The 27,807-nt window shown below is 56.8% G+C and overlaps 1 protein-coding gene across 5 annotated transcripts; it reads left to right on the forward strand.

The window, feature by feature from the left end:
* The first annotated feature begins 235 nt into the window (after window positions 1-235).
* CAMKK1 (calcium/calmodulin dependent protein kinase kinase 1) lies at window positions 236-27,610 on the forward strand. 5 transcript variants are annotated; one of them, XM_060082549.1, is made up of 17 exons: window positions 236-345; window positions 6,929-7,051; window positions 7,167-7,568; window positions 8,702-8,749; window positions 9,511-9,564; window positions 10,111-10,162; window positions 10,415-10,548; window positions 10,992-11,028; window positions 11,889-11,910; window positions 13,156-13,244; window positions 16,485-16,684; window positions 18,521-18,574; window positions 19,212-19,285; window positions 20,953-21,040; window positions 21,239-21,367; window positions 23,429-23,532; window positions 25,654-27,610. In XM_060082549.1, exons 2-17 carry the CDS (start codon window positions 7,019-7,021, stop codon window positions 25,724-25,726), a joined length of 1,593 nt encoding a protein of 530 aa, XP_059938532.1. In that variant the 5' UTR covers window positions 236-345; window positions 6,929-7,018; the 3' UTR covers window positions 25,727-27,610. The 5 variants fall into 5 exon arrangements, with proteins under 5 accessions (XP_059938532.1, XP_059938535.1, XP_059938531.1 ...); XM_060082551.1 differs by lacking the exon at window positions 236-345 and adding an exon at window positions 4,785-4,814; XM_060082550.1 differs by lacking the exon at window positions 236-345 and adding an exon at window positions 5,916-5,979.
* The last annotated feature ends 197 nt before the right edge of the window (window positions 27,611-27,807 follow it).

Raw genomic sequence — 27,807 nt, forward strand, 5'->3', positions numbered from 1 at the left:
CCCCAGATAGCCTGCCGCGGGGCGATGGGGGCGTGACGAGGCCGGTCCAGCCGCAGGGGGAGGTACCCCTCCAGAGCCACCGCCCGCCGCGGCCCCTCCCTTCCAGGAGCCGGGCGGGAGTCCTGGGCTCTGATTGGGCGGCGCCGGAGGGGGGCCGCGCGGCTAGGCCAATGAGCGCGCGCCGAGCGCGGCGGCTGGCTGGGGAGCGAGCGCCGCTTGGAGGCCAGGGGCCGGCGGTCTGAGCTCCGTGATCTCGGCCCAGGATAGGCGGGCGGGGCGGGATGCGCGCCGCGGGAGCGAGCCTGGCCGTCCTCAGGGCCGCGGAGACTGTCGCTGGGCGCTGAGGTAGGGGTCGGCTGGGAGGGGGCCGGGGCCGGGGAGCGGGAGGGGACGAACGCCTGAACGTCTGCTCGGAGCCTGCAGGCGAGAAGGATGGTCTGCGTCTACGAGGACAGCAGAGAACTAGTCCATGCGGGGATCCTCCCCCTTCTGTCTGCGGGGCCCAGTCTATGAGGTGCCTCCCGGAGCCTGCTTCTCTCTGCGCCGGCATCCGGGACCACATCTATGAGGGCGCCCCGCCGTCTGCGTCCCTCTCCCAGCTCTGGTCTGCGGGACCGCGTCCATACCTGGCGCGCTACCCCCGCCCCAGCTCTTGGTGGGAGGCCGTGTCTATGCGGAGTGGGCCCAGACAGGTGAACCCACGTGTGGATCTGCGCGGAGCGCTCCTCCCACACTGCCCACCTCCGAGTCTTCGTGCTGGAGCTGGGGCGGGGGGATGAATGGGACAGATGCGACGCGCGTGGCTTTAGCTGCGCAGTCCTCCCTGGTTGGGGCGGGGGTGGAGGGGGGCGGCGGAGGTGGATGCTGCGGTTTCGGCGGCCCGACAGGCACAGAACTGGTGGCTCGGAAGGTGCACACGTGCACAGGGACCTGTGTGTGGTGTTTGGAGGCGGGTGTGCGTGTGTCACGTGGGCACAGGAGTGTGCCTGTGTGCATTACAGGATGGAGTGGTGTGTGCGGGCGGGTCACGCGGACATCGGCGTGCGCCTGCTCCGGGAGTGGGGTGTGTGTGTGTGTGTGTGTATCTTGAGGGTGCAGGGGTGTGTAGAGAAGGCTGTGTCCCAGGTCACAGGACTGTGCCTCGGTGGGCTCATATGGGGCTGTATATCTGTCAAGTGGGCTGGGAAGTGGGAGGAGCACACAGCTTGTGTCCTTGAGGGTGCAGCCGTCACTCCTTCCTTCAGTGCATACAGACTGAGCACCCACTGTGTGCCAGACCGTGTCCTGGCCCACAGACTCTGGGGACTCCTGCCCCTTCCTTGGCCTCTTACCCTCAGTCCCCACAGAAGGCAGAGGTATCATTTTTTAAAACCTCATCCAAATCGAGTCACTCCCCTACTCAGAACCTTCCTCTGGCTTTCGAGGCCTCCTGGTCTCTGTCCAAAAAGACCCCCAAAGCCAAGCCCTGAGCCCCAGCCAGGAAGTGGCTCTCTGTCATGCGCAGTGTGAACTTCTATCCTCTCCTCTGAAACCCATACTCAGCAATCATGAAAGAGCCACCTCCTCCAGGAAGTCATCCCTGAGGCCAGGCACAGTGAATGACTGGGCCTTGTCATCCAGGTGTAACTCTGCTTGCCATCAGGTACCTCTCACACGTGGATACCCAACTCTGGTGACATCGGCCTCCTTGCTGTTCCTCAGACAGTGCAAAGCACCGTCTCACCTCACAGCCTTTGCGGTTGCTGTGCCTAAAATGCCCTCCCCAGATACTCACACTGTTCGCTCCCTCACTTCCTTCAGGTTCTGCTCAAATCCTGCATCAGAAAGGCCTTTCCTGATCGCCCTGTATAAATAGCACCCCCCAGTGCCTCACTGTTGATTCCCCTGACACGATTGTATTTCTTCTCCATAGCATGTACTGTTTGACATACCATCTATTAATTCCTGGCTTTCTTGTTTGTTGCTTCTTGCCCCACTAGAAATTAAACTTCATCAGAGCAGGGACTTTGTCTTTTGGGTTCGCTGCTTTATTTCCTGGCACCTAGCACAGTGCCTGGGCATATACAGCAGGTGCTCAATGAGTTTTTCTTGCATGAATGAATGACTCTGGGTTTGTGTCCCAGAAGTCTGTGTCCCTGGCTGCTCCCTAGCCTGTGAGCCCCAGTCTGAGTCTAGGTCTCCTGCTCTTCTGTCCTCCAGATTCCAAGATCCCGGAAGGCCAGGTCTGGAAGAACTGAGATCAAATTTGCATGTTAGGAATATTCCCTCTAGCAACTGGTCTGGAGGATGGGGTGTGGTGGGGTTGGGGTGAGCCTGGAGGCCGGTGACCTGTGTGGCGGAAACGGGGGAAGGAAAGTGGAGGTTTGCGTCTGGACTTTTTAAGGAGTTGGGCTCAGTGACCTCATCCAGCACAGCAGTGGGGAGATCAGGAAGGAGATGTCTGAACTGCCCTCCAGCAGCAAAGGAGAGGGAGGTGTGTTCTGGCAGAAGGCACAGCTTGGACAAAGGCCTGGCAGCAGAGCAGAGTCTGCAGTTTGGGACTTGCAGCCAGAGTGGAGAGTAAGTGTGGGGTTACGGGGGATAAGGATGGGCAAAAGGGAAAAGATGGCTGATAAGGAGGGCTCCTGGGTTTCTGGGCTGGGAGGACTGGGCGGGGGGGGGCCACTCGTCTCAGCAACGGGGACAGAGGAGGAAGAGCAGACCTGGGGAAATGCTGAGTTGAATTGGAGCCTCGTTGGAACCGAGCTGCCAGGGAACACGGAGAGGAGGAGGCGCAGACCTGGTTTGGAGGATGCGGAGGGGCAGAGGGAGAGGGGGAGGCCTGGAGACCATCAGCCAAGGGCGCTCAGGATGTGCTGAGGGCTGCCGTGCTGAATCAGGCACAGAGCCCATCTCGGTGCCTGGGGCCTCCCTGGGAATGGGGGGGCAGGGTGCGTCCTCACAGCAGGCGTCCTCGAGCATGACAGATGCCTGGGCCTCCCTCGAGGGGACTGAGTCATCCTGGGCGGGGGCGGGAGCCACAGAGGCCACCCGTTGCCAGGGCCATCCAGACACTTGTCAGGAGCATAAACATGGCTCCTGTGAGGCAGCCCAGTGACGTCAAGGCCACTTTCTGTGTCTGGTCCAGGTGACTGGACCACCTCCTTACAGCTTTCCCTTCTGGCCTGCCCTCTGCCAGCCAGGGCCACAGCTTGTCTTGCCTAGATGATAGCTGGTTCCCTGCTCAACCTTGCCCTGAGGTTCCCAGCAGCCTTCCAGAACTTAGGGTGAGGCCTGACCAGTACCTGAAGTCATCACAGGAGAGGCTGCTTGAACCAGCGTGGATGAGAGCAGGATGCCCCTGCTCTGTCCTGTGCTGGGCCTCCTCCGAGGGACCCAGGTGATGAGGCACATCCTGAGGGGGAGGCCTGGCCAAGCAGAGTCTGGAGCCAGGGTCTGCATCCCTTGGGAATAGCCAGACACCTGTGGATGAGGGACATAGCCTGGGAGGAGAAGCCTGAGGGGGTAATGTGCCAGGCCACCTGGGAGCGGGGGCAGATGTGGGGCTGTGCTTTGTATGTACATCAGGGCTCGCTCTCGGTGGCTGTGCCACCGACTCATCCCAGCTCCACGTCGCTCAGGCACAATCCTCTTCAACGTTCACAGTCTCATCCATTTCCTCCCATAGACCTGGGAGGCGGCATGATGGTGGCTATCTGTGCAATTCACAGATGAGCAAGCTGAGGCTCCAAGGAGTTCAGTGATTCATCCAGACAGCACAGTCACAGGCTGGGAGGACAGACTGGGGTAGCATTTTTCAGCGAGGGAGGGCCTGAGCCTGGCCATTCTCGGCTGCAGGACCAGGCTGGTCCCTGGGAGGCTCCCCATGCCCATAGGAGTCCTGGCTCTGCCCTGGGCCTGGGTGCCAGCCTGTCTATCCTTCTATTTGCCCATGTGGCTCCTAGCCACCTGCTGAGTCAGTTTATACGTGGTGTGCACGGAGGCCTCAGCTTAGAGAGGGCCTTGAGAGACCCCCTGGGTGAGCCTCCAGAGAGGGGTGGGTCCTGCCCAAGACACACAGCCCAGCCCAGCAGGCAGCCCCAGGCTGGTAGACTGTTGACCATGTGGGAAGTTCAAACTTGACTCTGTGGGATCAGATTGCTATGGCCCCCACAGGCGCAGGCCCCACCCCCCCATTCTGGGGCACACATATACGAAGACCTAAAGGCACACAATGCACATGAACACACTTATCCACGAGTATAGACCACACCCATAGATTTTTGTTTCCGTGCAGATGCCCTTCTGTGTGCGTTCCACTGCCCCCGGCCACACACACACACACACACACACACACACACACTATCACCCCGAGCTTACAGCCCTGCTTACTCGTACTCTCTCACACGGACATACGGCCCTGTCGCCTGGACACGAGGCAGGAACCTGGGGCCTCCCCGAGGCGCCGCCTGCACAGACGTGCTTAGTCACCTGAATTTGATCCAGGCGGGAGGGAGGGCGGAGGGCCTGACGTCAGCCCTCACAGCTGCCTTGTGCCGCCCGCGCATCCATCTGGGCCACCACGTGTCCCAGGCAATCACAACAACAGCAGCACAACTCCGTTTTACGGGGCCTCGTTAGTGGCAGGCCTGGTTCTGAGCCCGGGAAGGGTGTTCACGCCTTTTCACAGCCCCGCGGGCGGATGATACTGCTGTTGACCTCATTCTGCAGATGGGGAAAACCCAGGCGCAGAGTGCAGTCACCTGCCCGTGGGCACATGGCCAGGAAGGAGCGGAGCCTGGCAGCCTGGCTTCAGAGCCTGGGTCCTCAACCAGGTAACAGGGCCCCAAACTGGAGCAGGAAGGCTCTGCCCTGACCTGCTGTGTGACCTCAGACCCATCCCTACCCCTTGCTGGGCCCTACTTTCCCAGTCTGAGAAAAGAGGGAAAGAGAGTTGAAGGAGGATGGGCTGTGGCTGGGGTAACAGCCTCAGGGAAATCTTATGCAAATTTGATGGCTAGGCCAGCCTGTGGCCTCTGCCTGTGGTGACTCTCAGTCCCCTCGGTCACTGCTGTGGACAGGAGGACAGGAGTTCCACACACTGCCATTCGTTCCCTGCCAGGGGCTCGGCTGAGGCTCCCTGGGGTCTCCTCTCCCCTCTCTGCTTTTCCATCTGTCTAATGGGACCAGGACTGTAATGATCACTATGACAACTACTCATTCATTCAAAAAATATTTACTGCTCCTCTGTGCCAAGCACTGCTGCTGACGCCAGTAATCTTATGGAGACGAGGCAGACAAGGGCCCTAACCTGTGGAGTTTATATTCTGGTGGGAGAAAAAGGGCCTACAGAGTGAGGGGGAGGGGCAGCAGGCTGAGCCACCTACAGGGTGGCCAGGCTTGTAGGGCTCCCTTTAGCCTTGGCTTCTTCCTTCCTGCAACCATCTGGTTCCCAAAGCCTCCCTGATGCTCTAATCCCATTCCACCTCCTCCAAGGAGGCCTCCATGATGCTCCAGCCCTCCTCCCTTCCTCACCTACTTCAGAGCGTCCTCCCCAGTGTTCTACTCCTACTTGCCACTCTCACCTCCTCCAGGGAGGCCTCCCTGATGCTCTAGCCTCACCAACCCCCACTCCCCTCACTCCTTTAGGTCCAGTGTCCATGTCTTTTCATGTCGCCAGTCTAACTTCCCTTCTCCCTTCCATTCTGCATGCCAACATCAGCTCCACCAGGCTTCTACTCATACAATACACTGTGTGCCAGGCACAGGGGATCTGGACCACACCCTTACCCACAATCCATCTCCAAGTTTTGCTGTGGCCTTAGGAATCTGGGAAGGTCCTGCATCTGTGGTACAGATGGGGAGACTAGGGCTCAGAGTCAGGAAGGAGCTGCCCAGGGCCCACAGTAGGTTGGCAGGCAGGACTGGAACCCAGCCCAGGCTCCTCTGTGGCCAGTGGACTCCAGTGAAACCTGCCTCCTTGACATCTGTCAAAGCAAGGTGATGGGGGAATAAGGGGTGTAACGGAGACCATGTTCTCAAAATTGTTGTGTGGTGACAGCGCAAGTTACCACCAGACAGGAAGGGCAGAGGGTCAGGAGTCCATTTACTTCCTTTTCCTGAGAAGATGCTGAGCCTGGTCCAGGAAAGGGGAGGGGCATCGAGTGGGGTGGGGCCAGTGCTCAGCCTGGGGCAGAAATGGAGTCCCAGCCTGAGTATCAGGGTTCAGCCCTGGGTCAGGGTTCAGCCCAGAGTTGTAGTCGAGTGTGAGGTCTGGGACTGGATGTTGGAGGTTGGTTTGGGGTTCAAGCTGGAGTTAGCCCTTGGCCTGGAGCCTAGATGGGGGCTCAGACTGCAATAGGGCCAGTGTGGATATAAGGCCAGGCCAGGGGGAGCATCTCAGCCTGAACAGATGTGGGGAACATTTTAGCCACATGAATAAACTGGAAGGAAAAACCAGGAGAAATAAGTGCAGTGAAGTCTCTCTTCACAGTAACCAAAGTAGCAGCCCCCTCCTCTAATGGACCCTGTCCTGGGTTGCCGGCTCTGCGAGGGCAGGGAAGGGAGGAATGGGAGACTTGCCCTGTGGCCCTGGAGGGGTCTCCTGGAGGAAGTGAGACGGGTGGGAGAGGCTGGAGACCCAGGGAAGTCTTCCTGGAAGCAGTGAGGGGTGGAGGGGGGTGGGCCTGGAGCATCAGGAACCCAGCTCAGCTTCCAGGCGACAACAGCAGCAGCAGCATTGGAATGCTCTGTTGTCAGGGGGTGGGGCTGTGAGTCACTGGGCTGTCTGCTGGCTGGGGGCCTGAGCTGACCTGGGGCCCTGCTTCTCCCAGTACTGCTGGGCCTCCAGTGTTCTGCCCATGTCTGTCTGTCCTGACTCCAGAATATCAGATTCTCCCTGCTTCCCTGTGAAGCCAGGAAGGCTGATGTGACTGTGCCTGTTTTACAGATGCGGACACTGAGGTCTAGAGGGCTGGTGTGCAGCAGAGCCAGATGAGTCCCTGGAATTCCTTTAGTTAGTAGGGGGACCTGAGTTTGGATGCTGGCAACCCAGGCAGAGGGAACAGGCCAGGTAAAGACACGGAGATGGGACTCACAGTTTGTGGCTACGATGGGAGAAGGGCCTGGAAATCTGACCTCCTTGCTCTGTGGCCAGGATTGAAGGCTTCTCTGCCCTCTTTTCTCAGGTTCCCAGTAAGGCTGCACAGAGGAACCGGCTGACTGTGGCAATGGAGGGGGGCCCAGCGGTCTGCTGCCAGGACCCTCGGGCAGAGTTGGTGGAGCGAGTGGCAGCCATGGATGTGGCCCACTTGCAGGAGACCGATGGCAGCCCGGAGCCCGCCAGGAACTGCGTGGACCCCTCACCACGGGGCAAAGCTGCCTCCGTGATCCCCGGCGGTACTTCAAGATGCCCCGCCGCCCGGCCCGGCCTCTCGGCCAGGAAGTTCTCCCTGCAGGAGCGGCCAGCGGGGAGCTGCCTCGAGGCCCAGGCTGGGCCTTACGCCACAGGGCCTGCCAGCCACATCTCCCCACGGGCATGGCGCAGACCCACCATCGAGTCCCACCATGTGGCCATCTCGGACGCAGAGGTTGGTGGGGCAGAGCTAGGGGGTGCCCACGAGCTTTTCAGTAGTCCTCAGTGAAGACCCTTTGCTGGGGCTTCCCTGGTGGCGCAGTGGTTGAGAGTCCGCCTGCCGATGCAGGGGATACGGGTTCGTGCCCCGATCCGGGAAGATCCCACATGCCGCGGAGAGGCTGGGCCCGTGAGCCATGGCCACTGAGCCTGCGCGTCCGGAGCCTGTGCTCCGCAACGGGAGAGGCCACAACAGTGAGAGGCCTGCGTACCGCAAAAAAAAAAAAAAAAAATTAAAAAAAAAAAGACCCTTTGCTGTTCCTATCCCTGCCACACAGCGGTCTAGCCTTTGGTTTGCATACCCCCAGAGCTGAGGAGCTCACTACCTCACTACATGGTCTCCTCCCACCCGGGGGAGCTTCATCTGAGCCAATTGCTGCCTCCTGTAAGTCTCACCATTCCCACCCCCGGTCCAGGCCTAGGAAATAGGTCCCTCCCTTATTCCCCCAAGAAGTCCTCTTAGAGATTTGAGGATAGACAGTGTGTCCTCTTGTCCCCCAAGTCCTCCCCAGCTTGAGCCTTCCACCTCTCATCCTGCCTCTTAGAGTCTGCTCTGACTCAGAAGCTGCCAGCATGCTTCCAGGCTCTGGGCTCCGTCGTTGCCACTTAGATCTGAAAGGGAACCCAAGTACTGAGCAATCTACAGGCTTCAGAAGCTGAGCTTTTCACGCCTGAGCCAGGGCTCTGGTCTCCTGTCCCCAAGGCTCTCCTCATCTTTCTTGTCCATGCAGTCTCCTCATTCAGCTGCTTCTGGAAATACTTGCTCATGGGTTTCTCCCATCAGGGTCTCCCAGCCCCCAGCATCCAGGTAGGAATCAGTGCATTTTTCCACCACTCCTAGGGAGCAAAGCATAGGCATGCTTCACCATTCATGTTTTCAAACATTGTCCAAGTCTTGTCACTTTCGGCTTCACTTTTGGCATTGGCACTACCTCACTTGCCTATGTAAACTCGAAAGGTTGGTGAGACCCAGGGTCTGGGAGCAAGGGGCCTGGGGCCAGGATGGGGCCCTGGACGTGCTCCTGGAGTGGGAGCAGTGCTGCTTCTGGATCAAGCTTTACCTGAAATCCTCTCTCTTTCCCCCACCAGGACTGTGTGCAGCTGAACCAGTACAAGCTGCAGAGTGAGATTGGCAAGGTAGGCCTGGGGGCAGGCCAGGAGCAGTGGGAACTTGTCTGGGGGATGTGGGGAGGCAGCCTGTCCAGATCCTCTGCTTGGCAAAATCCCCTCTCTTCCTCTGGGAATGTGAGGCTGGCCCACAAAGGTCCTAGCCTGGAAGTGGGGAAAGTTTTGTCCTCTATAGGAAACACCTGGGGTGGGGGGTGGGAGATGACTCCTGATTCCTGACTCCCCAGAGTTTTTTGTTTTTGTTATAAATTTATTTATTTGTTTTTGGCTGTGTTGGGTCTTCGTTGCTGTGCGCGGACTTTCTCTAGTTGCGGTGAGCGGGGGCTACTCTTCGTCATGGTGCACGGGCTTCTCATTGCGGTGGTTTCTCTTAATGTGGAGCACGGGCTCTAGAGCACAGGCTCAGTAGTTGTGGCACACGGGCCTAGTTGCTCTGTGGCACGTGGGATCTTCCCAGACCAGCGCTCGAACCTGTGTCCCCTGCATTGGCAGGCGGATTCTTAACCACTGCGCCACCAGGGAAGTCCCCTCCCCAGAGTTTTTGATGGAAGGGACTGGGGAAGGCATAGAGCTGTGTTGAGCCGGGCAGGAGCAGTGACCAGGGCATAGGAGCCCTCTCCCTGCCCGCCTGAAATTTATGCCCACTGGTGGCAGGGGTGAAGATGGGAAGCGGGAGGAGGGGGCTGGAGCTGTTCAGGCTCCCCTTCTCCTGGGCTAGTCTTGGGGGAGGCTGTCCTGTCCAGCGGGGGCTGACCTGTGCCTATCTGCAGGGTGCCTACGGCGTGGTGAGGCTGGCCTACAACGAAAGTGAAGACAGGCACTATGTGAGTCTGGGGATAGACTCACTATGTGAGTCTAGGGCCCCTCCAAGCTGGGCCCTAGGAGGCTGGGGGGGTGGGCAGAGGCTGTGCTGAGACAGAGGGCAAGGCTGCCTGTGAACGGAGTGAGCTCCCTCTAGTTGCGGCATGCAGGCTCTTTAGTTGTGGCGCGTGGGCTTCATTGCCCCGTGGCATGTGGGATCTTAGTTCTCTGACCAGGGATCGAACCCACGTCCCCTGCATCGGAAGGCAGATTCTTAACCACTGGACCACCAGGGAATTCTCGGGAATGAGCTTCTTGACCCTGGGAATATGCAAGCAGAGGCTGGATGCCTCTAAGGGGAGAGCTCTAGAAAGGCTTGTTGCGGGGAATAGGGGTGAGGCCTAGGTTTGGATATGGCTACCTCCTAACCCCATACTGTAGCCAGTCCATATCCTCAGTGCCAGTGACAGATGCTCATGTGCCTTTCTGGACCTCAGTCCACATGTACCCAGCCTGTTCTAACCCCTGGTGGCTTCACACAAGTGACATGTCTGCCCCTCCCTCCTCAGGCAATGAAAGTTCTTTCCAAGAAGAAGTTACTGAAGCAGTATGGCTTTCCACGTACGTATCTGTCTGGTCCTGGGCTTGGGAGCTCCTGGCCTGGGGGCAGAGGAGGAGGAGACCTCGGAGACTAGTTTTTGTTAGGACTGGGGGTAGACAGGGAGAGCGTGAGCAAAGGCCTGGTGGTGGGACTGTGCTTGGGGGGTTGAGGCCAAGGCCATGGTCTTGCAAGATTCTTGCTTGAGGCTGGTCGTAGGGCCGTGGCGAGGCCCAGCCTTCTGCAACTGGCTGGACTCCCCTTCCTGGTCACAGGTCGCCCTCCCCCTAGAGGGTCCCAGGCTGTCCAGGCAGGACCAGCCAAGCAGCTGCTGCCCCTGGAGCGGGTGTACCAGGAGATTGCCATCTTGAAGAAGCTGGACCACGTGAATGTGGTCAAGCTGATTGAGGTAGGTGGTGAGCCAGTGAGGCCTGTGGAGTAGCCTCTGATGCAGGGGCACTTGGCACGGAGCCAGGGATCCTGCTGAGGGAAATACGCCAAGGGCAGGGCCAGAATTGGGGTGGGGACTGCCGGGAGGCTTCTGGGGTCAGTTCAGGCTGGTCTGGGATGTTCTCAAGTTCTCATGGAGGGGGACGAGCTGCCCCAGAGGCAAGAAGTGAGCCCCCATCATGGCAGGAGGGGAAGAGGGGCTGGGTGCCGTGTGGTGAACCCAGGTCGGGGCCAGTGATTTCTGAGGCCTCATCTGCCTGGTGCCTGCATAGTTCCTGCTCCATCGTCCAGGGTGGCTGTGGAGCACACTAGGGGTCCTAGGGCTGGTGAGGATGAGGACGCCTGGGATGCCCACCCCATAACTCCCCAAGACTCACTCTCATGTCTGCTCCCTCTCACCAGGTCCTGGATGACCCAGCTGAGGACAATCTCTATTTGGGTGAGTGACCCAGCTCATCCCCAAAGCAGCTTACCCCGGTGGGTCTGAGTGCTCCCCGGGGACACACTTGACGTTTAGATGGGCTGTGTGCAATGCACTGACCTCCTGGGGGCAGGGAGGAAACACATGTTCTCAAGGCCCAGATTCTCTTGCCCAGCCCTGCTGAGCCAGGCTCAGAATATCCAGTTAGATTCAACAAATATTCCCAAGCCCCCACTCCACTGATCGGAGAGATGGTGGATCAGATAGATACAGGAAGTAGGCTATGTGACGTGGGTTCCCAGACCCTATCTGATAACTCTGTGCCTCAGTTTCCTCGCCTGTAAAATGGGGATAATAATGGTATCTACCTCATAGTATTGATGTGAGAAGTAAATGCGTTATTATATACAAGACACATTAGCTATTATTAGTAATAGTATGCTGTTGTTATTACTTAAGTCCTTGGTGCCTGATTCAGGGCTGGGCTTAGCAGCTCTCGGGGAATGGGCCAGAAGGAACACTGGCTTAGGAATCAGAGGCCAAGTCTTTAGCCTCCACTACCTCTCCTACCTGCCTATCTTCTATGACCTGTAGAAAAATTCCTTCCCCTTCTCTGAGGTTCAGTTACCCCCCTATAAAAGGGGTCTATGTTGATGGTCCTCACTCGGCACCTGAGAATCTCGTGAGGCAGGTCCATAGTCGACCCACTCTCAGTTACTTCCTCTGATACCCTGGGACCCCTGTCCTATCCCTCCCTCAGTATGCCTGGATGCCTGCCCCCTTTCCCACCCTCCAGAACAGGGAGGAACCTTGGCATCGGCTGTTTTTTCAGCCTGGCTGCACCTTACCTACTCTTCTTTTCTTCTCTTTTCTTTCAGTGTTTGACCTCCTGAGAAAGGGGTGAGTTCCCCATCCCGATCAGGCAGGTCAAGTCTTCCATTCCCTCCCTGTATCCCTAGTCCTAGGGTCAGCTATTCTAGTGAAAAAAAGAGGTCCAGGCTCTGTCCTTAGGGAGCTGTGGTCTGGGTTGGGGAGTGGGGGCAGAACGAGAGACCAAGAGGACGATTCTTTGAAGGCCGGCGGGGTCAGTGAGACTGGAATAGCCAGGGAGGCCTCAGGAAGAGGGGGTGGGTTTTGAGCCAGGCCTTGAAGAACTGGAAAGAAGATTTTGATAGAGAAGAGAGAGAAGAAAGGAATATTTCTCCAGCAAAAGTATAGAGATGGAACTCAACTCTCATCTGTATTCATATCACAAAGAATTCTTTCAGTTTTACAAGTTTGTGAGTTGGGCAGCTGGGACCCCATTCACTCCCATTTACAAGAAGGGAAGCTGAGGTTCAGAGAGGGTAAGTGGCTTGCCCAAAGTCACACAGCAAGTCACTGATGAAATCTAGGGTTGTAACTCATGTTTGCCTTGTCTGACCTTCTCAGGGTATGTGAAGAACAGCAGACATGCAGTAAAGGGCACGGGGCTGGGTGGACTGGGGGCCCTAACTGCCAAGGCCTTGAATACAGGCTGTGACTTGTCTCTCTGCCTGGGGGGCTACCTAAAGACCAATTTGGGGAAGGGGCAGGGAGTGGTGTCCTTTTAAGACTCAGGGGCTTTCAGCATTTTTGACCTCCATTCAAAGTAAGAAATACAAGTTTTACATTGCCATCCATATCTGTAATTGAAACCAAAGTTTTATAAAACAGTGTATTACATGTGATATACTCTGATATATTCTACTTAATTAGGAAAAAAAAAAAAAAGCAGTAGGCATCCACTGAATTGATTTCATGACCTTCTTGGTCCTGGACCTACAGTTTGAAAACACTGCCCTAAATGGCATCTTCATAACTGTTTGATTATAAATAATTAAGTACTTAGAAGAAGGAATACCAAGCCAATCAGAAATTAAGATAAAGCTAATTTGAAATCGTAGTGATTGAAAAGGGATATTTGCATCTATGTGTGTTTTCAAATTTTCATTATATGGGAGAAGAAGCTACTATCTGGGGTTTTAGGGACCCGTTCGAGCATAGAGGGCTCCCAAAACGTCCTGAGGGGTCTGTACGGCCCAGTCCCTGTTCCCCTCCACCTGACATCTGCCTTTACTCATCCTGATTCCGGCGAAACATCCCTCCTCCCCGCCCTCCCCATAGGCCGGTCATGGAAGTGCCCTGCGACAAGCCCTTCCCCGAGGAGCAAGCTCGTCTCTACCTGAGGGACATCATTCTGGGTCTTGAGTACTGTGAGTGAGGGGCTGCCTGCACCCCTGGGGCTGGAGACCCGGTGGGAGTGGAGGGGACACAAGAGGAGACGGAGCCCAGGCTGAGCAGGCTCTGAGCAGTTCCTGTCAGTCAGTGCTGATCTACCAATCATCTTTAGTTGGGGGTGGGGAAATGGGCCTGTGGGCGGGGCCGAAACTTCCTGAACAGGTAGGGTGGCGGCAGACTTCACTGGGCATGCGCCAGGTCCTTCGCGGCGCCTGGTCGTCACCGCGTCCGCCTGCGCCTTGGACGTTCAGCGTGTATCTCACCTCTGCTGAATTCTTAGCCATGCTTAGCCTCTCCACTGGGCCTCAAGAGCTGTGGGAAGGAATTTATGTCCAGCGGCTCTAGGAAGAGTCTGTCCTGGTATGGGGCCAGTGGGTGGTAGCAGGGTCCGTTCACTGTGAGGGGCCCTAAGGTGATGAGAGCTCAGAAGGGAGGATGTTCGCTTATCCTCTATCTGTGGAATTTATTTATTCATTCATTTATCCATTTACGAGTACCTACTAAGTGCCAGCTGGGGGCGTGTAGATGCCAAAGACCCAGAAGTGATCTCAAGGATCTTGCAGCCTAGCGGGAGGGACGGGAACCTAAGCAGTGCCTGCCAAGGCTGGGGAGGCACAGGGGCTGTCAGAGCACTAAGGGACCAGGGGTGGCTTCCTGGAGGAGGCCACTTATGAGTAGGGTCCTGAAAGATGAGTAGGAGTTCGTTGGCTAGTTTGAGGCATGGTGGGAGGGAGTACACCAGGCGGAGAGAACTGCATGACAGCGGCACGGAGAGGAGTACTATTTGAGACTGGGGAGAAGTTCAATTTGGTTAAGTCCAACCTGGGAGCCAGGGAAAGGGAAAGATGATGCCGTAAACGCTGTCCAGGCTGCACCGCGAGGGCTGGGAATGCCTCCGTAGAGGACTTTCTTTATCCTGTCAGCCTTGTGAGCCCCTGAGGGCTTTGAGCAGGGGAGGGGAGTGATAGGATTTGTGTCTTGGAAAGCTCTGTCTGGCAGCATATGGTGGCTGGATGGAGGGCAAGAGCCCACCAGTTGGTCAGGAAGGAGGCTGGTTCTACAGCCCAAATGACAGATGGTGAGGCCTGGATTAGGGCAGTGGCAGCGGGGAGCAAATGTGAACGAGGTGAGGTGGGCAGCACTGGGTGACTAACTGGTCATGGGGCAAAGAGCGCCCGCAGGCACCTAGGGTTCTGGCCTGGTTTGGGGAGTGGGGCACAGCCCATCCCTCTGAAATCTCAGCTTGGTTTATCAGAAGCATATTCTCTCCCTAGGGGAACAGGTGAGGACCAGCTGAAGTTTGACCTGCAGTGAATGTCTGTATCTCATCTGAGCCACTGCAGTGCCTTCATTTTAATGCTGTCTTTGTACCTATGGGGAAACTGAGGCACAGAGAGGGAAGGGCTTTGCAGAAAGTCCCTAACAAGGGCCTAGAGGTGTGAGAAGGGGGCACCTCACCCTGGTGTGGCTGGCAGCAGACACAACCCCATACCAGCTCGGCTTCCACCCACTTCTTGTCCTGGGCCTGTTGTCTCCCATCCTCTCTCCCTGCAAAAAACAAAACAAAACAAAACAAAAAAACAGAAAAAAACAAGCTAATCCCATCTGGCTCTTGGGTAAAGCCTCATCAAGACCCAGCTAACCATGATGAAGGGCTTTCTGGAGTGAATTGGTCAGCACCAGGGACTGGACGAGCAGACAAATGGTGGCACCCGGTGCTGAAGACCCGCCTTGTGATTCTGGCCCCCAGAAGGGAGAGCTGAGGCTGCCCTGGGAAGGCCCTGTGGTCGGGGAGGCTCAGGCCTGATTCTTACAGACGGGGCAAGTGCAGCCATGCAGGTAGGAGAAGCAGTCGGATCTGGAATATATCTCAGAGGTCCAGTCCATAGAACTTGCTGATGAATTGGATGTGGGGTCTGAAGGAGAGAGGAGTTGAGGTTTTTGGCCTGAGCAGCTGATAATATGGCCGTTAACTAAATGGGAAAGACTAGAAGAGGAACAGAGCTTTTGTTCTGTTTGTGTGGTGGTGTGTGTGTGTGTGTGTGTGTGTTTAGGTGGGGCGGGGGTTGCAGACAAGAGAAATCAAGGTCTCAATTAAATATGTGATTGACAGATACTGAGGTGTATGTTGAGATGTCTATGGGATATCCATGTGGATAAAGAGCTGGGAGTTCAAGGGCGATGCCAGGGTTTGAGATAAGAATCTGAGCCCACTTTCCATGGTCAAATACACAGCCTCCTGAGCCTCTGTGTTCTGATGGGTGTGTGTCAAATGCTTTGTGTTTACCTGGCACATAGGAGGCAGTTGCTATAGGGCCATGGGTCCTGTTGTTATTCTTGTTAATATATGATGCTCACTCCCTCTGCCCCCAGCCTTCCTCTCCTTCTCCTTCCCCCTCCCCTTCCCTCCTTCCCATTCCATTCCCTCCTCTCTAACACCCTGGGGTCTGTTGGTCCAGGGGAACGTATTTGTTGAGCAGGGAGCCCATAAGTGGATGGCTGTGGGATGAGGTCAGTGCCTTTTCTCTGCTGGGACATCGCTGGCCATCTCAGCCTGAGCTGCCCGTCTCTTCCCGGCAGTGCTGGACCCAGGAAGCAGGGTGGGCGCTCAGCCTACTAGAGAGGGCCGACCCTTACCCCGGCCACGTTCATCCCGGCAGTCCCAAGGCCTGGGGTGCCCTCCCCCTCCAAAACCTCATCAGCCCAGAGTCCCTAGGGCTGAGGCGATACCTCTGCAGGATACCCCACAATCCCACCCTCAGTCCGAGGAACAGGGACAGCCGTGACAGGCTGGGTGGGGGGATAGAACTGGGGAAAGATTTTGATGGGCTTCAAGCCTGTAGACAACACTCACATGGGAGGGCCAGGGATGGCCTACGGAGGACCCCTTCCCCCAGGTTCCTCTGACGTCCACCCTCAGTGGCAGATGCCTTGATTGCCATGGAGAGAGCACTGGACTTGGGGTCCAAAGATTCCTAAGAGTCCAGTCCTGGCTCTGTTACTAACAGCCTAGGTTAGTGTCTTCACTGCATGGCTGAGAAGGGGGCCCTGAAATCCTCTTCTGAGGTCCTCGAGAGATGAATGTGTGCAGGGGACAGGAAGTCCCAGCTCCTTCTCCCCTGGAGTTTGAGGCAGCCTCCACTGCCGGGCGAGAGCAGGTGGGGTGTCTGGGCGGCAGGGCCCCAGGCCAGCGCTCGAGCTGCCTCTCTCTGCAGTGCACTACCAGAAGATCATCCACAGGGACATCAAGCCATCCAACCTGCTCCTGGGGGACGATGGGCACGTGAAGATCGCCGACTTTGGCGTCAGCAACCAGTTTGAGGGGAACGACGCTCGGCTGTCCAGCACGGCCGGGACCCCAGCGTTCATGGCCCCCGAGGCCATTTCTGAGTCCGGCCAGAGCTTCAGTGGGAAGGTGGCTCCCAGGACCCGGGCTGGGTTGGGGTTCAGGTGGAGGGGTGGGGGTACGTGCCACGGGGTCCCATTTCCAACCTGAGGGTGCCAGGGTCCTCATGGACTGAACATGTTCCCCTCCCTCATGTTTGCCTCCTTCTGGGGTCCGACAAACTCGCTGAACTTGGGCCTCCTCTCGTTCTCCAGCAAAACGGCCCCAAGTCTTCCCTGCGGATACTTCCCGCCAGCTGCTCTGTGCTGAGTTCTGGGCTGGGCTGTGGAACAGACGAAGCCTGGACGGCCCAGCTCCCTGCCCTTCTGGTCATGGTGCAAGGGCAGGAGAGCTCGTGTCTGGGGGGACGTCAGGGGTTCCCCTGACTTCTTGGATATGGCAACCTTTGAACTAGGCCTTGAAGAATGGGGAGAATTTGAGCAGGAGGTGGAGCCCAGAGAACATACAAGAGAACTGGGGGCACAGTGGGGCTTGGACAGTGTTTAAAGGGTCTGGAAGTCCTAAGGGTCTGGGCTTTGTCCTAAGTGACAGAGGCAGTGGCAAAGGTTTCTGAGCAGGGACTGTGGTTCTGTGTGTCCCCGGGCACATCCTGCTCTACCCTGTGAAGTACTGGCTGCCCCACTGTGGTCCTGCCATGGAGGAAATGGTCGAGAGGCACTTGGACACGTGTGTGAGTGTGGAGCTCAGGAGTCGGCTGTAGATAGAGATTTTTTTTTTTTAACGTTTAATTTTGATATAATTCCAAATTTACAGAAAAAATGCAAGAATAATACAAAAAACTCCCCTATATCTTTTATTCAGATTCACCAATTATTGACATTTTGTCCCATTTACCTTTTCACTGTCTCTCCCTATATTTATAGACGTTGGAGACATTATGCCCCTTTATCACTAAATACTTCTGGAGATATTTTCTGAGAACAAGGACATTCTCTTACATAACCTCAGTACAGTTATCAAAGTTAGGACATTTATCATCGATAAAAGACTGTTATCTAATCGACCTTATTCAGGTTTCATCAGTTGTCCCCATACTGTCCTTTAATGCCTTTTCTTTTTCTGGTCCGGGATCTGATTCAGGGTCAGTCACTGCATTCACTTGTCATGTCTCTTTGGGGTCCTTTAATCTGGAAAAGCGGCTTGGCCTTGACATTTTTGAAGAGAACAGGCCTGTTATTTTGTAAAATGATGTCAGTTTGTGTTTGTCTGGTGTTCCCTGGTTGGATTCAGATGAGGCATCTGTGGCAGGAATACGTAGGCAGAGATTTGAGAATCATTCACATAAGAGAGAAAGTGGATACCAGGAGAGGAGGTGGGGCTCCAGAGGAGGAACTTGTAGAGAGAGGGCACATTCAAGGGTGCAGGGAAGCCCCAAGGGGCTGTGGAGGTAGCTGAGGGCCAGGGGCTGTTCTGGTGTCAGAAAGAAGGTGGATGGTGGCTTTTCCAGGGGATCATCAGGAAGAGGGATGACTTCTCAAAGCCAGAGCTGGTTTAGCGAGTATAAGTTCCACATATACTGTCGTTTCTGGGGTGCGTCTGTGTCGTGCGTACAGCAAATGCGACCCTGTAGATGAAGGGGGTTTTGTACCTGTTGAGTTGGAAACATGTCTGGTTTGGGCCCATTCCAAGGAGACTTGGAAACCCTTGACAGCAAGGGCCCTGGTCTGGCTGTCCCTGTGTCCCCAGTGCTCAGCACAGGGTCCAGCATGGAAGAGGGGCCTGGGAGTGTTTGTTGAGTGAATACATGACTGAGGAAGGAGGTTCCCCACTTGCCCTCTCCCATGGCCCACTGACCAAGGGGTGTCAGTTCCTTTTGGGGGACTGATATGAGCTGTTTCTTTCTAGGCCTTGGACGTGTGGGCCACAGGGGTCACGCTGTACTGCTTTGTCTACGGGAAGGTGAGTGCTGGGTGGGCTAGCAGAGCTGAGGCAGCCCGGGCACCCTGGGCTGGGCACCCTGGGCTGGGCACCCTGGGCTGGGCACCCTGGGCCAGGATGCAGGACAGATGCAGGCCCTGCCTTTGTGTCCTTAAGTGAAGTGACTTTTGAAAGAGCCCACCCAGCTCAGAGAAGATGGAAGGAAAAGAGACTTTTCTGTTCTCCTCTTGTCCCCTTGGGGGGATGGATTCATGTGCAGGAGTCCTGGGACAGCAGACATCCCAAGGGAGGTGTAGATGGTGCTGTTCATTCATTCACATATCCACTCATTCATTCATGCAACAAATTGTCCTTGACCTCTGCTCTGGGTCAGGCCGGACACCCAACCTTGACGTGCCGACATCCCTGTCCGCAGGTGCTCCTGCTCCAGGGACCGTGCTGAGGCACAGGAGGGAATCTCAGGGAACATGTTCCCAAACTTCAGGCCCTGGCAGTGCAGGCCTTGCTGCGAGTGGTTGTCAGGCACTCATTTGTTCAGTCCACGTTTGTTGAGCATCTCCTGTGGGCTAGGACCTGAACGAGTTAGACGAGGAGCCCGGAGCTGCCCGCAGCGAGCTGAGGCGCTGGGCGCCACATCGTTTGTCTCTCCCCACCGCAGTGTCCGTTCATCGATGATTTCATCCTGGCCCTGCACCGCAAGATCAAGAATGAGGCCATTGTGTTCCCGGAGGAGTGAGTTGTCCACCACGGGCCCCGCCCACCCCCAGGGAGGGTGTCTGGGTTTTAGCAGAGCTTTTGTCCTTTCCGGGCCCCACCCCAACCTGCAGATCTGGAGGTTGGGGTGCTGCTCCCTGGGAACAAATGGAGGGAGATGTGAGCGGGGTCTCAGACATCTGGGTTGGATCTCATTGAACAGATGGGAACTCTGAGGCTGGGAGTGGGGCAGGGATGACCCCAGGTCACACATTCATCCTGCTTCTTCACTGAAGGCCTCCAGGAGGTCAGTGGCATCAACCCCATGCAGACCCTGCACCCGCGGGGAACCTCCACCTTCTCCACACGGGGTGGGGGTGCTTCACGAGGCCAGTGCGCTCCCCCGTTTCACAGATGGAAAAGTGGAGGCTTAGTGGGTCTGGGATTTGAAGCCACTCCCTCCCCCTTGCCCCTTCCTTTGTGACTGAGGTCTCTGAGCCCAGAAGGACTGTTTGGAGAGGCCTCACCACCCATCCACTGTTCTTCCGATTATGACGCCAGCTACCATGGCAGCCAGCCTGAGTCCCCTAGCGCCTCACTTTTCAGGGCCCTTTTACCATCTGCGCAGAGTGCCCAGGTCAGAAACCAACATGGGAGTTGTCCTCGGGTGTCCCTGCCTCTCGCACCCACTTCCTGTACGGCCCCAAGCCGTGCTGAGTCCACCTCTTACATTTCTCTTGGTTCCATTGCCAACGGCACCCCCTGCCTAGTTCAGGCCTCTGCCTTGTCCAGCTACCGCAGTCAGGCCAGAGTGACCCTGATGAAGCGCAACAGATCTCACCATGCTGCCTGCTGAAAGTTTTTCCAAGGCTTCCCAAAGCCCACAAGAAGAGGCACGCCCTGGCCCGGGCATTCCAGGACCCCTGGGTCCCCCCACCTGCTCACCTGCCGCCGGCTCCCTGCTCCCTGCCGCCATCCCCACGGCACTGGCTTCCTCCCCTTTCCCGTGACTGCCTGTCTCCCAGCCTTTCACCCCTGTGGTGTATCCTTCTCCCCAGCCCAGGAGTTTGAAAAGGGATTAAGTATCTAGGACAGCAGAGGGAGCCAAGGTCATAGCCCTGAGAGTAGGTTCCTTCTCCCAACAATTTAAGTAGCATCAAAGCCTGAAGTTTAAGCAGAGACAGTCGAAGCTGATGCGGGGCTGAGTCCTGCTCTCCTCCCCCTGAGTCTCACCCCTGCCCTCCCTCTTCTGGGTGGCGGTGAGCCTCGGTTTCCTCCTCTGTCCAATGGGTATCTTCCCTGGCCGCCTCCCAGGTGGAGGAGAAGATAAGATGGTGAGTGGGGGCGCAGGCCTCTTGGGGGTCCCATAAAGCGACTCTTCTCGCATTATCCGTGCCATCTCTGCCTCCCAGGGGGTGTCCAGCACCCGTGGGACCCCGTTTGTGTCTGTGACCTCTGACCCCTGAGGGAGACTGCTTTACTTCGTACTCAGGGGAGAAGGATATCCATACGCTTGTTCTGGAACTCTCTCCTTCCACCCTGGTACCTTTGGGGGTGTCCCTCCTGCCCTCTGAGAAGGAGGGTCGGTGGTGTCTCTGCCCTGGTGCGCACTGATCGGGGGAGCCTGGAGCAGGGTGGGATGGAGAGGTGGGACGCAGAGGGCCATCAGCTGTCTCTCCCTCGTCTCCTTCCGTCCCCTTCTTTAGGCCAAAGGTCAGCGAAGAGCTCAAGGACTTAATCCTGAAGATGCTAGACAAGAACCCTGAAACAAGAATTGGGGTGCCAGACATCAAGGTTGGGGAACCAGAGGTGCTGGGCTGGGCTGGGCCACAGAAAACAGGCCTCAGTTTCCCCTTCTGGGGAGCCTTACACTGGGGACGTCTGTGTATTGGGTTGGGGTTTGGGGTTTTGGGGCTGGTGGAATGCCTGGGTCCCTCGCTCGCCGATGTCTGTCGCTTGTGGCCCTGACCCACCCTGCCCTCTGCTCCGCAGTTGCATCCCTGGGTGACCAAGAATGGGCAGGAACCCCTTCCCTCGGAGGAGGAGCACTGCAGCGTGGTGGAGGTGACCGAGGAGGAGGTGAAGAACTCAGTCAAGCTCATCCCCAGCTGGACCACAGTGGTAAGAGGATGGCGGTGGAAGGCACCGACTCCTGGGAGAGCCTGGGGGGGTGGGCGTGGCTGCTGCCTGAGACTAGCTCTGTGCTGGGCCCTGTGGGGGGCAGAGGGCTTCCTGGTTGGCCAGCCCGGATGCTGGGCCCCTGAGGCCACTGTTCCACTAGAGGCCCACAGGAGCAAGGTCACATTATTCAGCCTCGTGGTAGGGAGACCAGGAGGTGTGGTGAGGAGAGCGCATGGTTTAAATATACTGCCCTCACTGAGTGTCAGCATTCACCACGGCAGAGAAGCATTTCCTTCCTTCCTTCCTCCCTCCTTCCCTCCCTCCCTTTCCTCCTAACGTTTATTGAGCTTCTGCTATTTTCCGGGCACTGGACTAGGTGCCAAGGACATGAGAGGGAAAAGGCCTAGCACGCCTTTGATTTGGAGACGTGGTCCCGGGGCCCCTGCGTGTCAGGCAGACACCACCTGTGTGCTCCCTCCGCTTTCCTCTCACATTTCAGCTTTTCGCATCCTCCTCTGGACATCTCCCATGTTAACAGTTGGAAGTTATTAACGTAGCCCCTGATGGCCATCTGGGTTTTTTTGTGGGGGGACACTGAGAGCCATGGCTTGCCCTGCGCTGAGGTTTCGCAGTGGGTCGGGGTGAACACAAGGCCAGGAGAGCGAGCTGGGGCCTGTGCCTGGCATGGGGTCTGGCCTGTGCACTTCATGCCTCCCTAGGGGGTCCAGTAGGGCCAGCGGGCTAAAGTCCTGTGCTCTGCAGAGCTCCAGGGCTGTATGGGGTCCCAGGAATCGTCAGCTCCCGTAGGGTCCCTACGGCCACTTCTCTGGTCTTAACCACCATACTCTCTTTTCTAAACCACTGGAATCGCCTCCCAGGTTGTCCCCCTGCCCTTCCTCCACCCTTGCCCCCACTACAGTTAACACTCAACTCAGCAGCCAGGGTGGTCCAGTGACCTGGTCGTGTCCCTTCTCAGCTCAGACCCTGCTCACTCAGGCTCCCATGTTTCTCCGAGTAAGAGCCACGCGCCTGACTGCCTGCCAGACCCTGCATGGCCTGCCTACCCCCCTTTCCCCTGCCCACCTCCTCTCCTCCCTCCGTTCACTCTGACCACATGCCACGGAAGCTGCCGCCCCAGTGCCTTTGAACATCCCTTCCCTCCACCTGGGGTCCTCTGGCCCAGATGTCCACAGGGCCGCTTCCTCATCCCTTCAGGTCTTCACTCCACAGTCACCTTCTCAGTGAGAAATGAGTGAACCTTCCTGGCCCCCTGTTGAAAATTCCAACCTCCTCTTTGTCATACCTTATCCCCCTTTCTTGTTTTATTTTTTCCTCCTGAGCCCTTAACCACTAACTAACATGTATTCTACTGCTCTGTCTTATTTATTACCTGTCCCCACAACTAGAACATAAACTCTATGAGGGCGAGAATTTTGGTCTCACTGTGGTCCTTGTGCCTCGAATAGTGTCTGGCATATGTAGGCGCTCAATAAATACTTTCTGTTGGAAGGAAGAAGGAAGGAGGGAAGAAGTTAAGACACCCCTGATGCTATGCTGGTGTGTGAGAATATGCGTGCGTGTGGGCAGGAGGATGGAGCTGTTCTTGTAGCGGGAGGAGGGACAAAGTCAGAGAGCCAGGGCACAGCAGCCCGTCCCCTCCTGGCATCCCCCCCAGGCCACTGCGCAGCTCCTCTCTGGCCCCTGGGACAGCCTCTTCCCGACTCCATCCTTCCTGTGTAGCCAGAAGGCATTTCCTAATTGCGCTCCCCATGCCCTCAGCCTGGCATTGCAGACCCTTCCTGGTCTGCTCCTGGCCTCTGTGCCCGCCACGCACCAGATGCATCGGGCTCCTCGCCGTTCCCGGAATTCACCCTCAACCAACTCCCCTCCGCGCTCTTGCCATTTCTTCTGCTTGGGATGCTCTTCCTTGCTCTGCCCAAGGAAAGGGAGCTTCAGCAGGGCCCACCCAGCAGCCTCCCCGTCCGGGAGTCAGGGTGGAGGCTGCCAGTGCGTCTGGGAACCCGGGGGCCTGTGTTCCTCACGCTGATGTGTCTTCCCCAGATCCTGGTTAAGTCCATGCTGAGAAAGCGTTCCTTTGGGAACCCGTTTGAGCCCCAGGCGCGGAGGGAAGAGCGATCCATGTCTGCCCCGGGAAGCTTATCGTTGTAAGTACTGGTGGGCTGAGGCCTGCAGGGTGCTTCCTGCAGTGGGGTGAGGGCTGTGGCCCCTCCCCTCACTCTCAGCATCCCCAGGCTGTGCAGGCTGAGCCCGGAGCCTGGGGACTCGGCCAGGCCTCAGAGCAGGGCCCTGTCTGCACCTCTGTTCTCAGCCCACGGCAGCCTAGTCGAGGTTTGCAGGCAGACCTCTTTGTAGAAGCTGGTTTGTGTGTGGAGGGAGGGACACTTCTGCTGACTCTTCCTGGTCTGGGGGCGGGGTGGGTCGGCTGCCTTCCCGAGTGGCCTGTGCTATACATCCGGCCATTGCCGAGGCCTTGCACCCAGTCAGCACTTCGTAAATGCTTGTTCAGCAAGTAAGGACAGGCAGACTGGTGATGCCAATGATGGACCAGGGAAGAGGAACCCCCAGTGCTGCAGGCTCCCGCCTGAGAGCCCAGCAGGTACATTCGCCACCTCCTGGGGGAGGGCAGAAAAGCAGTTCCCCAGACCTCCGTGAGCCTTGCCCTCAGCGTTTCCACCTTCTTCCACTGAAATAAAAGTTTGGGATGCTGACAAGGCCTGCTGGAGTTTGCGCACAGACCTGCAGAGAGAAAACAGTAAGGGGGTCCTGGACCAGAATGTGGTCCTGGGACTTGGGTCGCCTTCCTCTAGCCTGCGAAGGGAGCTGCGGGACAGAGGGGCTGTGCCAGCCAGCCCTCTCTGCGGAGGAGATGTGCTCCCCTGGGAGGTGAGCAGCGGCCGCCGTCCAGGTACGTCGGCCTCTGGGGAAGGAGCAGTTTCACTTGTGCCGTCCAGGGGCCCAGATGTGCGTTTCGTCTGTGTGAGACCACCCTCTTCAGACATATGGGGTCCCATCATAGTGGACAAGCTGGTGTCTGCTCCCTGCCAGAGGTTGCTTGCACCCAGGGAGGTCCATGTACCAACCTCTTGCCCTCCTCTTGACAGACTCCCTGGCCTGAGTGGGGTGAGCTCTGGGGCCTGGGAGAGGCCTCGACTGTCCAAAGCTTACTTCCTGTTCCCTGTCTCTTCTGTGAGGTGGCCAGTCCTAGGGAAGGGGTTCCCTGGGCTCTTTCAGATCTGCAGGCTGCGATGCTGGAATTGGGCATAGTGTAGGGGACCACATATTCTGCGTCCAAATGGAGCCCCTCTTGAGAAAGAAAGAGGAAGCTATTACTAACTATGCCGGGGACAGCAGGCAGAACAAGGACTGTGAGGCGCGAACCTGGACGTCTGGTCTCCAGCTCAGTGTCTGTGACTAGGCGCCCCCTAGTGGTGGTTCAGGCCAGGGACGCATCCCCGCAGGGCACAGGGCTGGGCATCAAGAGTACAACTGAACAAGGCAATCGTGTCCTTTCATGGACATGTTAATGGGGAGACAGGTCAGTTCCTTCATCTGGACTGTGAAGGGATTGGGCTTAATACTTCCCAGCTATAACATTCTATAGTTCTGTGGCTCAAGTTTAATTTTGAAAAGCAGGTTTTACCTCATCAGAGTACCAACATTTGTCCTTGATTGTCTCTGTTTTTTATGCTTCGGGATAACTGTTGAAACTCTACAGTAGATTTAAATGGGATTGATCCTTTTTAAAGGTATCAAAATCCACTCATTGATCATGTTTTAAAAAAAAGGTCTTAGGGGAAAAAAGCTGATACAGGAATCTACTGAATATGTGACAGAATCCTGAGACCAATAGGTAGAATCTGTCCTGTGAACAAAGAAAAGAAAATGCAAAACCAAAGCCCTTCAACCCAGGACCGTGGGGGCTGATCTAGGCCAGCCTAGAAGGCCTGTGACCTGCCTGGTCCTCGAGGATGCAGGGAAGTCAGCTCAGGAAGGTCAGATCTGGAGAGGCTCCGGAAGCCAGGCTGGGAAATCTAGACTTCGTCTCCAGGCAGTAGGGAGCCATGGAGGGTTGTGGGCTGAGACTAGGGGTGAGGAAACCAGCAAGGGACCACAATGTGGGAGGGTGAGACTGAGATGAGCTTAGAAAGTAGGTGAGGGGGGATTTGAGATATGTGGATATAAATGCCTGTGAGTGTGTGTGAGTGTCCTTGTGCATGCATGTTCTGACCCCTGAGGTCCCTCTGCCTCTGGTGTCCCCTCAACAGGAAGGATGGGTGTGGTGAAGGAGGCAAAAGCCCGGAGCTCCCCGGCGTCCAAGAAGATGAGTCTGCGTCCTGAGCCCCTGCATGCGCCCAGGGCCGCCCGGCAGCACGCTCATCCTGCGCCTCCAAAGGCCCACTGCCCTCATGCCAACAGCTGCCCCTGCGGGCAGGGGGCTGGGGACTGTGGCTCCTCTCCCGGCCCTCCTCCCCTGTCGTGCTGCATGACCTCCGCAAGTGCGTGTCCAGGGACAGCATCGGAATGTGTGTCACCTGGGGTTTGGGGGGGTAGGGCTCCCACAAAGCCTTTTGTTTCGTCCTGGCTCTCCCTGGCGGGACCCATTCTTTGGGGAAGCTGGGTGCCCGTGGTGCCTTAGAAACCTCACCGGCTGGTTGGCAAGGCCCAGGGGCAGGAGGCAGGAAACCAAGATGACAGGTGGAAGCCTCGTTTGCTACCACTGCAGAGGCCGGGTGGGCGTGGCTCAGCTGCCACCTGCACAAGGAGGGGTGTACCCTGCCCTCCTCAGGGGGGTGCTGCCAGAGCTCCTGTCTACTGAGAACACTGACGTGGAGGCTCTGAGCCCTTGGTGGGTATTCCTGGGCCTCACCGGGGCGGGGGCCGGTATTGGAGAATCCAGATTCCTTTTTCGTTATCTTTTTTTTGGTAACTTGGTGGGGGAGGTAGGTGCAAAGCTCTGCCTGGGAACACGTATCGAGCTTTCCTCCAGCTTTGGGTGGTTCCCAGCATACCCACCATCACTTGGCAGCCAAGTGGATTGGACTGACCTTCCCGGATTATGTTTCACCCTCTGGAGGATGGGCTGAGTGAGGCTTTGAGCAGAGGCGCGAACCAGGAACACCACCCTTCCCTGCCCGCCTCCCTCCCTCCCCCCGTGGCTCCCCAGAGCCGTGGCTGCCAGAGATAACCAGGGCTGACATCGACCGAGGGCCCTGGACTCACAGGGCTGTGACCTTGCAGATGCTGAAGTAACTGAAGTCAAGTCTTCGATCCAGCACTGGCCTCCCCATCTGGTCCTGGAAGCTGCCCTCACATTCCAATGATGAAGGACCAACTGCCCAGGTTGGAGGCCTCGCTAGAGCCGGAACCCTGGTGGGGTGTGCACGCTGGCAGGTGGCCACGGAGAGGTGGGACTTTTGCCGCTGGCTCACCCCAGGGCAGTTGTCATCCCGCCTGCTCAGAGCTGGAGCCGACTTCTCTCTGGGAACAGTGCCTGGCTGGCTGGCTTGGCCTTGACTGACCAAATGCTGAAGAGACTGACCCCCAAAGGAACATAAAGCAGGACTCAAATACCTGCCCTGAAGACATGGGCCAGACAAGAGATTTCAGTCACCCTCCCGGGGTTCCTGCTGCAGAAGCACTCTGTTTGGAAGGGAAGGAGGTGGGGCTGGAGGAAGGCTGCATCCCGTGTGTGTCTGTGCCTGTGGGTGTACATCGCCTCTCCATGCACGCACGCCCGTGCGTGCCCATCTGCTGCACACAGCATGTCTTGCACCAGCACGTGCATCTGTAATATAGTGTCTATATTTATTTAAGGCTCTGAGCAGAACGCGGCCAGTTGTCACTGGGTCCACATTTCTCCCTGCCCCTCTGCACTAAGGCATTGTAACCCAGGGCTTAAACAATAATTCGGTACTGTTCTTAAGAGCACTTTTATAGAGTTCGTGGGAGGCCATTCACGGATCAGCACGTTTTCCCTGAGCATCTCTGCACTGGGGCCTTGGAGGGTAGGGGTTTCAGGGACACGCTCCCCCCTCGCAGAGCTCAAAAGTGGGCCCGGCTTCATTGCCCATGCTCACCCCATCACTGAGGGTTTGGGTTGGCATCATTGTTTCCGAACGTAGCACAAGGGATGGACAAACTCCATAAGAGTGTTTTAAAAATTAACTTCCTAGGAAGTGAGTTAAAAATAATAAAAGCCCTTTCTTGAGTTAAAACAAAACAAACCCCCCAAACTTGGTATGTACATTTTCTGCATCTGGATGTGTTCTTTCTCGCCAGCTGGCTTTGCTAACTTTTCTGCAGGGGTCTGAGTAGGACAATAGTGGAGGAGCTCTGGGGGTGGGGGAGGGAGGGAGGGAGGGTCGATTTGGAGGGTGAGGGGCTACAGTCCAGGATGTGACTCAGTCTCCTGGGTAGGT

This window comes from Mesoplodon densirostris, chromosome 18 (assembly GCF_025265405.1).
Source record: "Mesoplodon densirostris isolate mMesDen1 chromosome 18, mMesDen1 primary haplotype, whole genome shotgun sequence".
Classification (NCBI taxonomy): Eukaryota; Metazoa; Chordata; class Mammalia; order Artiodactyla; family Ziphiidae; genus Mesoplodon; species Mesoplodon densirostris.